Raw genomic sequence first — 16958 nt, 5'->3', positions numbered from 1 at the left:
CTTTCTGTGATTTGTTTATGGACGTGCCTCCTCACCTGGGTGCAAACAACATACGAAAGTACTTGTGTGAACTTTTTCAGCGCAATACAGACCTGGAAAAAAATTGCAGAAAGTAGGGCGAAATTTCACAAGTTTTGCTAGAGGATAGCGTTGGTTTGCACAAAATTTCTAAAAATCCACCCGAAATGGTTTTTTCCTGAAATTCAGCGTAAGAATGTCCACTAATTTGGGACAAAACGCGACAGATTTCAGGTCAAACGGATGAGTATTCACCCAGGAAAAGAATCAAACAGTTTCACACACGAACGAACCTTCCTTTCAGCCCGGGCAGTGATGAATAAAAAATTTATTGCGAATCTTGTGGGACGAGTCTGGGGCCAAATCTCAGCCAAAACTCAATAGACACAATGACGGATGTCTGGTAAGAATTTCAGACCAAAATTCCCAAGGAGTAGGGCGCAGTAAGTCCCAGACCGAGAGTGAAAAAAACCGGTTTTTCCGAAAACAAAACGTCCTGGCTTTTCTTCCCCGTTTCTTCTTTCTGTGATTTGTTTATGAAGGTGCCTCCTTACCTGGGTGCAAACAACATGCGAATGTACTTGTGTGAATTTTTTCAGCGCAATACGGACCCGGAAAAAAATTGCAGAAAGTAGGGGAAATTTCACAAGTTTTGCTAGAGGATAGCCTTGGTTTGCACAAAATTTCTGAAGAATTCTCCCGAAATGGTTTTTTCCAAATTCCGCGTAAGAATCTCCACTGAATTTGGACAAAAAGGGACAGGTTTCAGTTCACACGGATGAGTATTCACCCAGGAAAAAAATCAAACAGTTTCACACAGGAACGGACCTTCCTTTCAGCCCGGGCAGTGATGAATAAAAATTTATTGCGAATCTTGTGAGACGAGTCTGGGGTCAAATCTCAGCCAAAACTCAATAGACACAATGACGGTGTGTGGTAAGAATATCAGACCAAAATACCCAAGGAGTAGGGCGCAGTAAATCCCAGACCCAGAGTGAACAAAACTGGTTCTTCGAAAACAAAACCTCCTGGCTTTTCTTCCCCGTATCTTCTTTCTGTGATTTGTTTATGGACGTGCCCCTCACCTAGGTGCAAACAACATATGAAAGTACTTGTGTGAACTTTTTCAGCGCAATACGGACCCGGAAAAAAATTGCAAAAAGTAGGGCGAAATTTCACAAGTTTTGCTAGAGATAGCCTTGGTTTGCACAAAATTTCTGAAAAATTCACCCGAAATGGTTTTCTCCTGAAAATCCGCGTCACAATGTCCACTGAATTTGGGACAAAACGTGACAGATTTCAGGTCAAACGGATGAGTATTCACCCAAGAAAAGAATCAAACAGTTTCACACAAGAACGAACCTTCCTTTCAGCCCGGGCAGTGATGAATAAAAAATTTATTGCGAATCTTGTGGGACGAGTCTGGGGCTGAAATCTCAGCCAAAATTCAATAGACACAATGACGGATGTCTGGTAAGAATATCAGACCAAAATACCCAAGGAGTAGGGCGCAGTAAGTCCCAGACCGAGAGTAAACAAAACCGGTTCTTCGAAAACAAAACCTCCTGGCTTTTCTTCCCCGTATCTTCTTTCTGTGATTTGTTTATGGACGTGCCGCCTCACCTGGGTGCAAACAACATACAAAAGTACTTGTGTGAACTTTTTCAGCGCAATACGTACCCGGAAAAAAATTGCAGAAAGTAGGGCGAAAATTCACAAGTTTTGCTAGAGGATAGCCTTGGTTTGCACAAAATTTCTGAAAAATCCAACCGAAATAGTTTTTCCTGAAATTCCGCGTAAGAATGTCCACTGAATTTGGGACAAAACATGACAGATTTCAGGTCAAACGGATGAGTATTCACCCAGGAAAAGAATCAAACAGTTTCACACACGAACGAACCTTCCTTTCATCCCGGGCAGTGATGAATAAAAAATTTATTGGGAATCTTGTGGGACGAGTCTGGGGCTCAAATCTCAGCAAAAACTCAATAGACACAATGACGAATGTCTGGTAAGAATTTCAGACCAAAATACCCAAGTAGTATGGCGCAGTAAGTCCCAGACCGAGAGTGAACAAAACCGGTTCTCCAAAAACAAAAACTTCCTGGCTTTTCTTCCCCGTATCTTCTTTCTGTGATTTGTTTATGGACGTGCCTCCTCACTTGGGTGCAAACAACATACGAAAGTACTTGTGTGAACTTTTTCAGCGCAATACGGACCCGGAAAAAAATTGCAAAAAGTAGGGCAAAATTTCACAAGTTTTGCTAGTGGGTAGCCTTGGTTTGCACAAAATTTATGAAAAATCTACCCGCAATGGTTTTTTCCTAAAATTCCACGTAAGAATCTCCACTGAATTTGGGACAAAACGCGATAGATTTCAGGTCAAACGGATGAGTATTCACCCAGGAAAAGAATCAAACAGTTTCACACACGAACGAACCTTCCTTTCAGCCCGGGCAGTGATAAATAAAAAATTTATTGTGAATCTTGTGGGACTAGTCTGGGGCTCAAATTTCATCCAAAACTCAATAGACACAATGACGGATGTCTGGTAAGAATTTCAGACCAAAATACCCAAGGAGTAGGGCACAGTAACTCCCAGACCGAGAGTGAACAAAACCGGTTCTCCGAAAACAAAACGTCCTGGCTTTTCTTCCCCGTATCTTCTTTCTGTGATTTGTTTATGGACGTGCCTCCTCACCTGGGTGCAAACAACATACGAAAGTACTTGTGTGAACTTTTTCAGCGCAATACAGACCTGGAAAAAATTTGCAGAAAGTAGGGCGAAATTTCACAAGTTTTGCTAGAGGATAGCGTTGGTTTGCACAAAATTTCTAAAAATCCACCCGAAATGGTTTTTTCCTGAAATTCAGCGTAAGAATGTCCACTAATTTGGGACAAAACGCGACAGATTTCAGGTCAAACGGATGAGTATTCACCCAGGAAAAGAATCAAACAGTTTCACACACGAACGAACCTTCCTTTCACCCCGGACAGTGATGAATAAAAAATTTATTGCGAATCTTGTGGGACGAGTCTGGGGCTCAAATCTCAGCCAAAACTCAATAGACACAATGACTGATGTCTGGTAAGAATTTCACACCAAAATACCCAAGGAGTAGGGCGCAGTAAGTCCCAGACCGAGAGTGAACAAAATCGGTTCTCCGAAAACCAAACGTCCTTGCTTTTATTCCCCGTATCTTCTTTATGTGATTTGTTTAGGGAAGTGCCTCCTCACCTGGGTGCAAAAAACATACGAAAGTACTTGTTTGATCTTTTTCAGCGCAATACGGACCCGGAAAAATATTGCAGAAAGTAGGGCGAAATTTCACAAGTTTTGCTAGAGCCTTGGTTTGCACAAAATTCCTGAAAAATTCTGCCGAAATGGTTTTTTCCAGAAATTCCGCATAAGAATCTCCACTGAATTTGAAACATTACGCGACAGATTTCAGGTCAAACGGATGAGTATTCACCAAGGAAAAGAATGAAACAGTTTCACACTCAACTGAAGCTTCCTTTCAGTCCGGGCAGTGAGGAATAAAAAATTTCTTGCGAATCTTTTGGGACGAGTCTGGGGCCCAAATCTCAGCCTAAACTCAATAGACACAATGACGAATGTCTGGTATAAATTTCGTACCAAAATACCCAAGGAGGAAGGCGCAGTAAGTCCCAAACCGAGAGTGAACAGACTCGGTTTTCCAAAAACAAAACGTCCTAGCTTTTGTTCCCCGTATATTCTTTCTGTGATTTGTTTTTGGACGTGCCTCTTTACCTGGGCGCAAAAAACATACGAAAGTACTTGTATGAATTTTTTCAGCGCAATACGGACTCGGAAAAAAATTGCAGAAAGTAGGGCGAAATTTCACAAGTTTTGCTGGAGGATAGCCTTGGTTTGCACAAAATTCCTGAAAAATTCTTCCGAAGTCGTTTTTTCCTGAAATTCCGCGTAAGAATCTCCACTGAATTTGGGAAAAACGCGACATATTTCAGGTCAAACGGATGAGTATTCACCCAGGAAAAGAATCAAATAGTTTCACACACAAACGAACCTTCCTTTCAGCCAGGGCAGTGATGAATAAAAAATTTATTGTGAATCTTGTGGGCCGAGTCTGGGGCTCAAATCTCACCCAAAACTCAATAGACACAATAATGAATGTCTTGTAAAAATTTCAGACCAAAATACCCAAGGAATAAGACGCAGTAAGTCCCAGACCGAGAGTCAACAAAATCGGTTTTCCGAAAACAAAACGCCCTGGCTTTTCTTCCCCGTATCTTCCTTCTGTGATTTGTTTATGGACGTGTCTCCTTACCTGCGTGCAAAAAACATACGAAAGTACTTGTGTGAATTTTTTCAACGCAATACGGACCCGGAAAAAATTGCATAAAGTAAGGCGAAATTTCACAAATTTTGCTAGAGGATAGCCTTGGTTTGCACAAAATTCCTGAAAAATTCTCCCAAAATGGTTTTTTCCTAAAATTCCACGTAAGAATCTCCACTGAATTTGGGACAAAACGCGACAGATTTTAGGTCAATCGGATTAGTATTTACCCAGGAAAAGAATCAAACAGTTTCACACTCAAACAAACCTTCCTTTCAGCCCGGGCAATGATGAATATAAAATTTATTGCGAATCTTGTGGGACGAGTCTGGGGCTCAAATCTCACCCAAAACTCAATAGACACAATGACGAATGTCTGGTAAAAATTTCATACCAAAATACCCAAGGAGTAAGGCGCAGTAAGTCCCTGACCGAGAGTGAACAAAACCGGTTTTCCGAAAACAAAACGTCCTGGCTTTTCTTCCCCATATCTTCTTTCTGTGATTTGTTTATGGACGTGCCTCCTTACCTGGGTGCAAACAACATACGAAAGTACTTGTGTGAATTTTTTCAGCGCAATACGGACCCGGAAAAAATTGCATAAAGTAAGGCGAAATTTCACAAATTTTGCTAGAGGATAGCCTTGGTTTGCACAAAATTCCTGAAAAATTCTCCCAAAATGGTTTTTTCCTGAAATTCCGCGTAAGAATCTCCACTGAATTTGGGACAAAACGCGACAGATTTCAGGTTAAACAGATGACTATTCACCCAGGAAATGAATCAAACAATTTCACACACAAACGAACCTTCCTTTCAGCCCGGGCAGTGAAGAGAAAAAAATTTCTTGCGAATGTTTTTGGACGAGTTTGGGGCTCAAATCTCAGCCAAAACTCAATAGACACAATGACGAATGTCTGGTAAAAATTTCATACCAAAATACCCAAGGAGTAAGGCGCAGTAAGTCCTAGATCGAGAGTGAACAAAACCGGTTTTCCGAAAACAAAACGTCGTGGCTTTTCTTCCCCGTATCTTCTTTCTGTGATTTGTTTATGGACGTGCCTCCTTACCTGGGTGCAAAAAACATACGAAAGTACTTGTGTGAATTTTTTCAGCGCAATACGGAACCGGAAAAAAATTGCAGAAAGTAGGGCGAAATTTCACAAGTTTTGCTAGTGGGTAGCCTTGGTTTGCACAAAGTTCCTGAAAATTCTCCCGAAATGGTTTTTTCCTGAAATTCCGCGTAACAATCTCCACTGAATTTGGGGCAAAACGCGACAGATTTCATATCAAACGGATGAGTATTCACCCTGGAAAAGAATCAAACAGTTTTACATACAAACGAACCTTCATTTCATCCCGAGCTGTGATAAATAAAAAATTTATTGCGAATCTTGTGGGATGAATCTGGGGCTCAAATCTCAGCCAAAACTCAATAGACAGAATGACGAATGTCTGGTACAAATTTCAGACCAAAATACCCAAGGAGTAAGGCGCAGTAAGTCCCAAACCGAGAGTGAACAAAACTAGTTTTCCAAAAGCAAAACGTCCTGGCTTTTCTTCCCCGTATCTTCTTTCTGCGATTTGTTTATGGACGTGCCTCCTTACATGGGTGCAAACAACATATGATAGTACTTGTGTGAATTTTTTCAGCGCAATACGGACCCAAAATAAAATTGCAGAAAGTAGGGTGATATTTCACAAATTTTGTTAGACCGGTTTGCACAAAATTTCTGAAAAATTCTCCCAAAATGGTTTTTTACTTAAATTCTGTGTAAGAAGCTCGACTGAATTTGGGACAAAACGCGACATATTAGAAGTCAAACGGATGAGTATTCGCCCAGGAAAAAAATCAAACAGTTTCACACACAAACGAACATTCCTTTCAACCCGGGCAATGATGATTAAAAAAATTATTGTGAATCTTGTGGGACGAATCTGGGGCTCAAATCTCAACTAAAACTCAATAGACACATACCAGTGCCTGGTAAAAATTTCATACCAAAATACCCAAGGAGTAAGGCGCAGTAAGTTCCAGACCGAGAATGAACAAAACCAGTTTTCCGAAAACAAAACGTCCTGCCTTTTCTTCCCCTTATTTCTTTCTGTGATTTTTTTATGGACGTGCATCCTTACCTGGTGCAAACAACATACGAAAGTACTTGTGTGAACTTTTTCTGCGCAATACGGACCCGGAAAAAATTGCAGAAAATAGGGCGAAATTTCACAAGTTTTGCAAGAGGCCTAGGTTTGCACAAAATTTATGAAAAATTCTTCCAAAGTAGTTTTTTCCTGAAATTCCACATAAGAATCTCAACTGTATTTGGGGCAAAATACGCAGATTTCAAGTCAAACTGATGAGTGTTCACCTAAAAAAAAAATCAAACAGTTTCACACACAAACAAACGTTTCTTTGAGTCCGGAGGTTTTCAACTGTCAAAGTAAAAATCAAAGGAAACTATCTTCCTTTTTGGTTTAGGTGTTTCTTCTCGTATGTGGGCATCGGGTGAATATGACTTCTCAACTTATCAAGTTGTTTATTTTTTCAATTAGTATTGCTAATTAATCTCAAAATTATCTAGCTGTTAATTTAAAAAAAAAAACTATATTCGGAGATCAAAATGTCATAAACTTAAAATTTAATAACCATCTTAAACTAAATTAATTCACACAATTTGTTTCTTAATTTCAAAAGTAATATCTCAATTAAATTTTGTGATCAAACAAATCATCTCTTTAAAACAGTAACATTTTCCTAACAACACAATTCATACCATTGTTTTTTAGGGAGAAAAAGTATTGGAAAAAATCTTCATGAATCTGTTAATGGTACAGGTACAGGTACACATTAAGATAATATTTGGTGTAATACATAGTATGATGAAAGATTCATACTGCTACCTAAACGTAACTGCTCTAAATTCAATGGGATAATACAAAATTATGAAATTTACATTGCTATGTACAGAAATGGTAGCAAGTAGCAAATGAAGTTCCATTTCCCTCTGAAATGAGTATCAAAATCCGTTAGGTATTGGTATTAGCATCACATATGCACCATGCTCCTTACTTACTATCTACTTTGGCAGATCATTTCAGCTACCTCACCCATTACGCTTGTCCCTCTAATTTCAAGTAGGCGCAGAGCCAAGTCTTCTTCATTCATCTGTCTTAATCCGTTGCTCATTCTTTTCAATATACCCACCTCAAGTTCCTGGATCCACAGTGGCGTGCAGCTCACCATCAAGCTCATAAACCCGGAAACATACGCACGCCAGGTGGCACAATCACAGCGAAGAGATATTTTTCCATCCAGTGCATTTGCAAGAAATTCTAAATGAATCCCAAGAACCTTTGATCGTCTTTTGGATGCTGGTGATGAAGAATCGATACCCCAGGCAAACGCCCCACCGAGTACAGCAAAACACGCAAGTGCATAACCTCTCAGCATAGCAACCACAACTCCAGGTTCTACCCCTTCCTGCTCTGACCCTTGCGCTGACAAAAACCAGGAAGGTAGAGTTTCTGTAATCAAAGATTGAACCAAACCTGAACCACCAGATATCCAAAGAAACGAAGCCCCAAGAAGAGCAGCATGCTTTACACGTGTCATTGATGCAGCAAGAGAAACCTGTCCGTATCTCATTCCATACTTTGTCTTCTTTAGCTTCTCCACTTCATCCTTCGGCAACCCACCATTGGCTATATCTCTAACCGAAAGCATTAAAAGAGATACAATTTCTTCTGTCAAGAACATGACATCTCTAATAGACCGGTGAACTCTTAAGTAGAGAAACCCAGGAGCAACCGGAGTGATCCCTCTGTAGAAGTGAGAACCAAATCCATGACCAAGGAGGGTGCCAACACCACCATTGTTATAAATACAGGCAGAACCAAGCCCAAGGGTAGAAGTAAAGCAACTTCTTAAGAGCTGAACTACAGCATCCCTGCTGTGGTGAAAGACAGTTGCAGAAGCAGAGAATACAAAAAAGTCACTCCAACGCTTCACCTTCTGAGCCCACAAAGCACCAACAATGGGCATACATGGCCAGGGACAGCCGGAAGAAAGGGCAATTAAAGATGGTCCAGCCAAAACAACGAAGCGTTCATAAGATTTGTCCAGTTTATATGTTATTGTGAGACTCAGAAAAGCTGCCAATGGCAAAGGAAGTGTAGCTGGAGCATTTCCATCTGCTTGAAGCAGTTAAAGAAGTAGTGTCAACTGATCGATTTTGTTGAAAGATAGAACAAAAAATACAAGAGATGCTGAAAACTGTCTGGACTACAGAAAGGAATTTTATGCAAGATAAATAGATACAAATAATTATAGAAAATTTATTCCTATAAAAACATGATATCTCTATAAATCATATTATAATAACTTTGATTCTAATTAAATATCCCTATGATTATAAAGATTCTAATTAAATAAGAAAACAAATCATAAAATATAAAAGAATTTACAACAAGTCCTATGAGATCATCGAAGATACTCAAATATTCTATAAGATATCATTGGATATTTCTCATATTTCTAACATAAATAGAAAACGTTCACTTCATTTTGGCTGATTCATATAAACAGAAAATGAAAACACGGTTTGTCAAAAATTGGAAACAATGAGTTGATATTTCTATGTCAATCATATAGCCCGTAGCTAATTGAGAATTTATTCATCACTCACGAGCTACTTCTAGAAAATAACTATGAATATGCAGAAACGTGACAGGTTAGTTGGTCTATGCGGAGAAAATGACAAATGCTGCAACAATCACCCAGGAACAGATAAATTGAACTTACAAAGAGGAATTCATCTAAAGAAAGAAAGTAAACTTGACAAACCTATAGCAAGGCTAGGGACATCAACACCTGTGGCTGCTAGAATTTTCTTAATTTGTTGCTCAACAATAGATAAATTTGCAGAAGGGCTTGGCCAATCAGTTCCGTTCATAAAAGCAGGCTTCCATATGCCCCGTGTGACTTCGGCTGACAAGTAGCTTATAATGGTTCCCAAAGTTGCTGGAAGAAAATCAGCCAGATCTTTGAGACCTAGATAAAAATCAGGCAGACGATTTACTAAGCAAACAACAGCATAAGAAAAACTTAAAAAAATAAGACATTAACAACCCACTTCAATGAATTCCCAAACTTACAATTTTTATATTAATGTACATTTATTCCAATAAGTTAATCTATGACAACTTAAAGAAGCATGGATTTACCTAGCATTAGGCCTAGCTTTCTTCTTCGAAGATACTACCAAGATTAATTTTTTTTAAAACATACCTTCTAATATTGTTAGATAATTTTATGGTTTTTTAGCTTAATTGCAAATTTCTGCATTACTAGTGATTTTGTCAGACAATTGGCACGCACTCCAAACATACCCATACTTGGAGTACACAAACTACATGACTAGTGATCACAAACCTATCTGGATTTGGGAGCAACGTAGGAGCAGGACAACACACATGTCCAAGTCTTCTTTTAGGTCCTCCTCAATTTTAGTTAGACATGCAAAGAGAAGGTGCCTCTTCTCTTGCATCCTCCTCCATTTATTTACCTTGCAAATCCCCTCTAAGTACTAACTCCTCCAACTAAGTATAATAACTTTCTTAACTATCTTCCCAACTCCTAGCAAACACTATTTATTTCACTGACAAGTGGACAAGGACAATCAAGTGAATGAGACAAAAATTACATGAGATTTTGGTAGAACAATATCACTTTTACGAAAAAAACACGTAATCAATCTTTTCACTTGCTAAGTTATTCCGAGAATCATGAGTCATGTTCAATATTTGATCTTTTCACAGGACATCTTTATTCCACAGCTCTGACATTCTCACATTTTAAAACATGAAAGCCTCAGTATAATCCTAAAACAGTTATTAATGATAATCAATTAAAAAAAAGGCTTGAATATATCCATGAGTGAACTGGGCAAACCTGTAGCCAATTCACGGGGAGAGAGTCTTCCATGAGCACAAGCAGCAAGAGCAGCATCAAGAACAAATGGAGTTGCTTCAAGGATGTCCCATGCAGGCACTTTGAGTTTCATCAGAGCATCATCCAATGAAGAGCAAGATGAATTACTGCTTCCTGAAGTTGTAGGTGTCAATGACTGAGCACTTCGATTTATTTTCTTGCATATCATGCTTAGTAGCGCTTCAACAATCTGAGAAACTGGCCCCCCAGGTGCAAGAGTAGAACAGGTGGATGCAATACATTCTCGATGTTGCCGATACCAAATGTTTAATTTTGGAAAGGAATCCATAAATAAAGGCTCTAAAGAAAAAGTTATCATTTTTGAAAATCTTCTACAACTTACTCGATCTCTTGGTGATTTCCCAAAGGATGCTAACATACAATTCCGAATCAATAAAAGGTACTCAGGACCTAACTGTGATCCTAATGCTGGAGTTGCTGCACCACCCATCACGTGCTCAACAGGTGGATGATTAAACCGCCATAATCTCAGCAGGAGAATAAATGCATTAGAGAACACTCCATGACAAGTGAGTTTTTCACCCGTAACAGCAGTCCATGAGACATTAGGAACAGATGATCCAAAAGCTTCGCATATTGGCATCAACACAGCAGCAAGTAGCGGAACCTGAAAGAAGAAAGTAAAATGACTGCATAGAATAGGATAACAAACTAAAAGCTTCAATAGTTATTATTGTGATTTCACATGGACTAGGGAAGGGACCAATGTAGTTCTTATAAGACTCTAACAATCTTCACCTTACAAATTGGTTTTATGGGGCTTGAGTAAGGCCCTGAACTTTAATTCTAATATGGTATTGAAGCATATCCCAGATTTTTTATTGGATTACCATATTTGCGTACACTCTAAATGTCTATTCCTAGGCATCATGGGTGATGTTAGTGGGCCACCAACATTTGTCTTCACTCTAGATGTCCAGTCCTAAGTGTGAAGGAACATGTTAATCCAACATAAACTAGAGATATAACCAATGTAACTATAAGACTTGGACATTCTTCACCTTAAAACCAGTTTTGTAGGATTTGGGTCCGGGGCCTTAAGCACATATTCTAAGACGATATCAGAATTTAATATAGATCCTTCGTTGGGTCACTCATTTGTCTATTCCTGTGCATGAAGGGGTATCGCTATTGGGCCACCCACATTTGTTCACATTCTAGATGTCTAGTCTTGACCATCAAGGGTTGATTGTTGAAATCGCCCAACTAGAGATAAATTCAATGTAGTCCTTATAATGCTTGGGTAATCTTTTTCTTACAAGCTAGTTTTGCTGGTTAAACCCTAAACCCAAATTTTAAGAGTTATTAACAAATCATTTCTTTGGAAAGAAAAAAAATAATTAAAATCATCTTTTATTGATAGCGCTTTAAATTTTCCTTGTCTGTATGCATAGGGGAGGGTTGTTCTCAAAAGCATTTATCTCATTCATATCAGTTTTCCCTTTTCTTTTGAGTGAAAAAAGAATGTAGACCACTTGCTATATTAAATCAGAACATACCACACCGTGTAGGGAGAATATCTGAATACTGTCTACAGATGAAATTCCAACCAGAAGGACATTCAACAAAGGAGCATGGTTGATCAAATAGCTTTCAGTCCCAGAATATTTAGGAGGAACTGGAGGTGAAAGCATCTTTACAATGAAAAAAACAATATGTTCCTGCATCAAAGATAATCATTATAATCATGAAAGTAAAAAATCAAAAAGGGAAAAGGAAGGGAAGCAAACAAAATGAATTATAAAGAATAAAACAAAAATGAAAATAAAAAAGAAAATGGTGTTTGGGATCACCTGCACATTCCAACCACGTACTAAAGATGCCCCACAAAGAATGGTAGCAGCAGATATCTTTTCATCATCCGAGCCATTGATTGCAAATTCAAATATTTTCTCGATCTCTGCTAAGCTTCCATTACATCCACGAGCTTAAAATCAGTTGCATTACGACTGGTAAATATACAAAATAGAGCATCTGATACCCCAAACTTCAGGAAACAGAAAGGTATAACTGAAGCCCAAGCATATTACAGCCAATTGGACAGCCACCACTTTCAAAAACACATTTATGCATACTTTGAATATGTGACTCTATTTAATACCTATGTATGCCTTTCTACTTTGCCTCTGAAACAAGTAATTTTCTGTTTTCTTTACCAAATGAAATAGGGTCCTTTATCCAAGATACATGGGATGGGGCAGTAATAAACCAATAGACATGCTACTACCTTGCCCAAGTTGAATTAAGCAAGGTACTCCTTAACAACTCTTTAATAATATATGCAGTGTATCTATGGTATTTCAATACTAACTCTGCTGTGTTACTACGTATTTTGCAAACCACATTAAAGACTACTACAAATTAAAAAAGAAACAGCAAAAAAATTCATGATAACACAATTTTCTGTAACTATAAAATCTTGTTTTTCCTTTCTTATTTGGGGGGGCAGAGAGATAGACAGCAGAATAAATACTGTAAAAAAAATTAGATTATCATAGGGAAACTGAAAAGGAAACTGAAAAGGAAACGGAAAAGTGAAATAGAAAAACTAGACAAAGATAATAATTTTCTGAGTTGTCGATGCTGCTTTGCCATGTGGAAATAGCACTCCTACAGAGCACATGTAATGTATGACTGTAGAAATATTATGAGGTAGCAGCATACCTAGAAGCAGGAGTTGCAACTAAGACATTAACCAATTGAGGAGCCAGTGGTGATCCCTTCATTAATGATGACCAGCTAGGTAAATGGTTAGGAATACTATGAGGCAGCTGATTGAAAGGTGCACTAACATAACCAGGCCAGAAATACGCTGAGGTATCAAGCAGATGCCTGGCAATACAAGCCTCCACAATCAGATGCCTTAAGTTACCAGCTGCAAGAAAACACATGATGAGCTATCACTCTCAAACCAAAGAGGTTTAATCAAGGGCCCAAGACAAACACAAAATATACCCCTACGAGACCACCACATCTGAGCAAAATAATCAGAAGGAAACAGAAAACTTGATCATTGACAACAAAAAATATCAGGAGCATGATAGACATTGAGCGAAGGTTAGGTTGAATGGCCTTGAAATTTATTAAGGAACAATTAACAGTATAAATGAAAGCAGACCCGTATTTGGTCCATGTTGCCAGTTTGCACTCATTAGTATGCCTACATTGTCATTTTCTTAATCATGAAATATCCTTACATGTTAATTGTAACTGTACAAAAGATACAAATGAACAAAGGAGCTTTAATTGTTCTTTAAGTTGTCTGCTTTTATTAGGGCCTTCAGCTGTGAGTTCTTTCTATAACCAAACCAAACACCACTAGAGTTTCATATTGTAAGAGCAATTACTTACAACAATTGGTGGGCAAGTCATTCACATTCGTATATTCCAAGTATCCACTATGTCCTGATACAAACAAAGTAGCCTTGGCAGCAGCCTGATTGCATCCCCAAATAACAGATTGTGGTGGAGTGAGTAAATCTTCATAATCACCCAATAGCTGTAAGCTGATAACCAATTCCCCACGACGCTCTCCCAAAGCCTGTTTGTCCATCCTTTGATTTGTAGGGCTACGTTCAGCTTCTTCAATGAGTTCCCCTTCCTCTTCTTCAATAAGGTTGGCAACTACAAGGGTAGTAATGCACAATAACATACACAAGCAGGTATCAAGGCGAGGCACTGGACCCTCACTTGGATCCCTCTCCTAAAAAATGGGGGAATATATACGTCTTAAAACAAGTGAACAGAGTCCAATAGCATCGAAAATTAGAATCATTAATTGCATTTTGTATAGAACCAGTAAATCAGTTTAATGTAAACCGACCAAAAGAATCAAAATATAACAGATATGTTGCAATATCTTATGTTTTTTGGGTGACTACTTCTTATCTTACACTTGCTAAGTTCATCAAGCAGTTTCTCTCTTTCTCTCTCCCACACATAAAAAATGTTTGTCCCAGCCCAAAATATGAAATTACTAGTCTGCATTTGCTTTCAGGAATTCCCCTTTTCCCTCATGGAAGAAATAATCTCTCCTACAGCAAATTCTTGTTAATTAGTTTTGCTTGGATCAACTCTTACCCTTTGAACTAGCCGTAGTGCTGCAATCCATAAACCTAAAAAAGCACAGTGCCATGTAGCACCGTTAACTGCGTGCAAAGCCTTAACCAACCCTGCAATAAGCCAACAATCACTTCAACCAAGCAGCTCAACAACGCATGAAAAAAAAAATATCTTATCATTGCTAGATTCACCGTAAGTCCAGTAACCATTGCGCCACTGAAATTTATGCTTACCGGTAAGAACTTCTACAGCGCTAGCTTCTGCCACGTGATTTCCATCCATTGCATCCTCAAGGATAAGATCAATTGGAAGCCAAAGAGAAGACCAATTATCATTACAAGATTGAACCGCGCAAGAGCCAGCCATGACGGCATTGAGTTCCAGCTTGGGTGTCGATTTCCATTCAGAAGACAACGCCTTAATCCCAGGAGCGGAGTTAAAATTCAAAGGCAAGAGAGAGTCAGGAGTGACATGCTTCAAGCTCCTCAACACTGTCGAGTTCGCGGCAAGCCTCTGAAGCTGGTGAACAAAAGGTCCCCAATGCGCTGGCCTACAAATAAACATGCACCGAGTCAGCGAAAACCTAAACAAATACAGTTCTCAAGGTATTTTTGTCACTGTTCTCTAATCAGAATCAGCTTGAGAATAAGCATAACTAATTCAACTTCAATTCTGACTATAACAAGTTTTGGTGTTGCGTGATAACACAAACGCGGCAGCTAAAAGGAGTAATTTACATGTTTCGCTGAACCAGAGAGAGGATTCTTGAAGTGAGCTTGTGGTGAAGAAAGCGAGAGACGGTCTCAATAGCCATGGCAGTGTTTTTGCGATGCAAGCTGTCTTTGGTGAAGTTGGAGGGGGCGTCGATGAGCATGTTGTCGACATCGGGATCGGGGAATCTGGCGATCCATCGGGGCTTGTGTTGGAGCAGTCCCTCGTCGTCCAAGGAAGCTTCGAGAAGCTGCGAGATGACGGTGAAGAGGAAGTGGACGAGAACGAGGCCGGGGTGGGGGTCGTGGGAGGAGTAGGCCTGGGAGAAGCGAAGGGCGTGGTGGATGGAGGCCATGACCTTGGGGTAGTTGGGGAAGTGGATGTGGGAGGAGAGGGAGAAGGCGTGGCGGTTGAGGAGGTCGATGTAGAGCGCGTAGGCGGCGGGGTGGAGGTGGCGGTGGGGGAGGACGCGAGTGGAGAGGAGGGAGAGGGCGAGCAAGGGAGGGAGGATTCGAACCGCCATGGCTTTCTCTAGAAGCTTCCAAGCGAGTGGGACGTGGTTGTCGAAGCAGATGTAGGAGACGAGGCGGTGCGCGAGGTCGACGGAAGGGAGGGAGACGCCGGCGGAGTTGAGGGCGGAGCTGACCTGAATTGACCACAGCAAAGGGTCCGTCTTCTTATCCTGCGCCCACTTGGTTACTTCCATAACTCCCTCCCACACCATCTCTCCCATTCACCGATCGATCTCTTCGATTCTCGATTCCCCAATTCCTTCGATTCCCCAATTCACACTCTCACCATCTTCGTCTTCTCCAAATCTTCTTCTTCAAATTCTTCAAATTCTTCTTCAAATTTTGAAAAGTCCGCTTCCACTCACTGTTCCAAACGTTACCAATTCTAATATCTCTTCCTTTAAATCAGAAAAACATTTATTAACTGTATGAGATAAGGTTCCCACATTTTTAAATTAACCGAACTTCAGTATTCAAACTTCGCATAAACTAAACATTCTTTTACAAAGCATTCCAATATTTCGTCAACGTCTTCTTCTCCTTCTTCTCTTTCTTCTCTTTTCACGCACTCCACCACTCACTTCATTCAAACAACCAATTCTGGGCCTGGGCCTGGCCCATGCGACCCATACTTTTCTTACGCACCCCATAAATATACATTTTCCTCAACTCAAGCACATTGACTTAGACAAAGAGGGTGCAACTAGAATTTTGAGGTGGATAAAAGTTATCAACATTTTTGTTAAGTGTACGAAGGTGAGTCTCATTTTCTTAAATTATAAGACATATTCATCCACATTTTCTCGTACCTAAGTTTTATATATAATAAAATATGTTTTCTTTTGATTCGTATATTCACTTACATTAATTTTCTGAATCATACAAATGTGATTGCTGAGTTGATGTAAATATGAAAGATATCTGGTAAACCAATATTTATTGTGTTTTAATGTGGTGGATGTAGATAAATAGGAAAGTAATTTAGTTACACACACCTAAATATGCTATTGATAAAATATGATTGTTTTGAATATAATTTTTAAATTAAGATTTGCGTTTTATCATATCAAATTTTGTATGTCTCTTAACGATTTGTATATGCATTTTAATGTAAATCTTCATTGTTTATGTTTAATTTTTAAGAGGATGGGTATGATTCCAATGAAGATAGGTTAGAACACAATAAATTTACTTTAAAGTAGAACTGTACGAGAAAAAAAATGATTTTAATGATCTAAATACTACCTTAAGGTAGAATTGTACGAGAAAAATAAATAATTTTAATGATCTAAATATTTATCAACATGAAGATATTAATAAAGTTGTCAA

General features: G+C 39.1%; 1 protein-coding gene across 2 annotated transcripts; it reads right to left on the bottom strand.

Moving 5' to 3' along the window:
• Nucleotides 1–7232: 7232 nt before the first annotated feature.
• LOC137836645 (mediator of RNA polymerase II transcription subunit 33B-like) lies at nt 7233–16188 on the bottom strand. 2 transcript variants are annotated; one of them, XM_068645318.1, is made up of 10 exons: nt 15144–16188; nt 14640–14956; nt 14425–14516; nt 13696–14047; nt 13009–13219; nt 12138–12252; nt 11844–12005; nt 10285–10951; nt 9178–9384; nt 7233–8525 (listed from the first exon to the last, which is right to left on the bottom strand). In XM_068645318.1, exons 1-10 carry the CDS (start codon nt 15848–15850, stop codon nt 7408–7410), a joined length of 3948 nt encoding a protein of 1315 aa, XP_068501419.1. In that variant the 5' UTR covers nt 15851–16188; the 3' UTR covers nt 7233–7407. The 2 variants fall into 2 exon arrangements, with proteins under 2 accessions (XP_068501419.1, XP_068501418.1); XM_068645317.1 differs by having other exon boundaries at nt 7233–8528; nt 15144–16185.
• Between the last annotated feature and the right edge of the window lie 770 nt (nt 16189–16958).

This window comes from Phaseolus vulgaris, chromosome 4, assembly GCF_000499845.2.
Source record: "Phaseolus vulgaris cultivar G19833 chromosome 4, P. vulgaris v2.0, whole genome shotgun sequence".
Lineage (NCBI taxonomy): Eukaryota > Viridiplantae > Streptophyta > Magnoliopsida > Fabales > Fabaceae > Phaseolus > Phaseolus vulgaris.
Note: the sequence above shows the minus strand (reverse complement) of the source record. Positions and strands in the feature narration are given on the sequence as shown.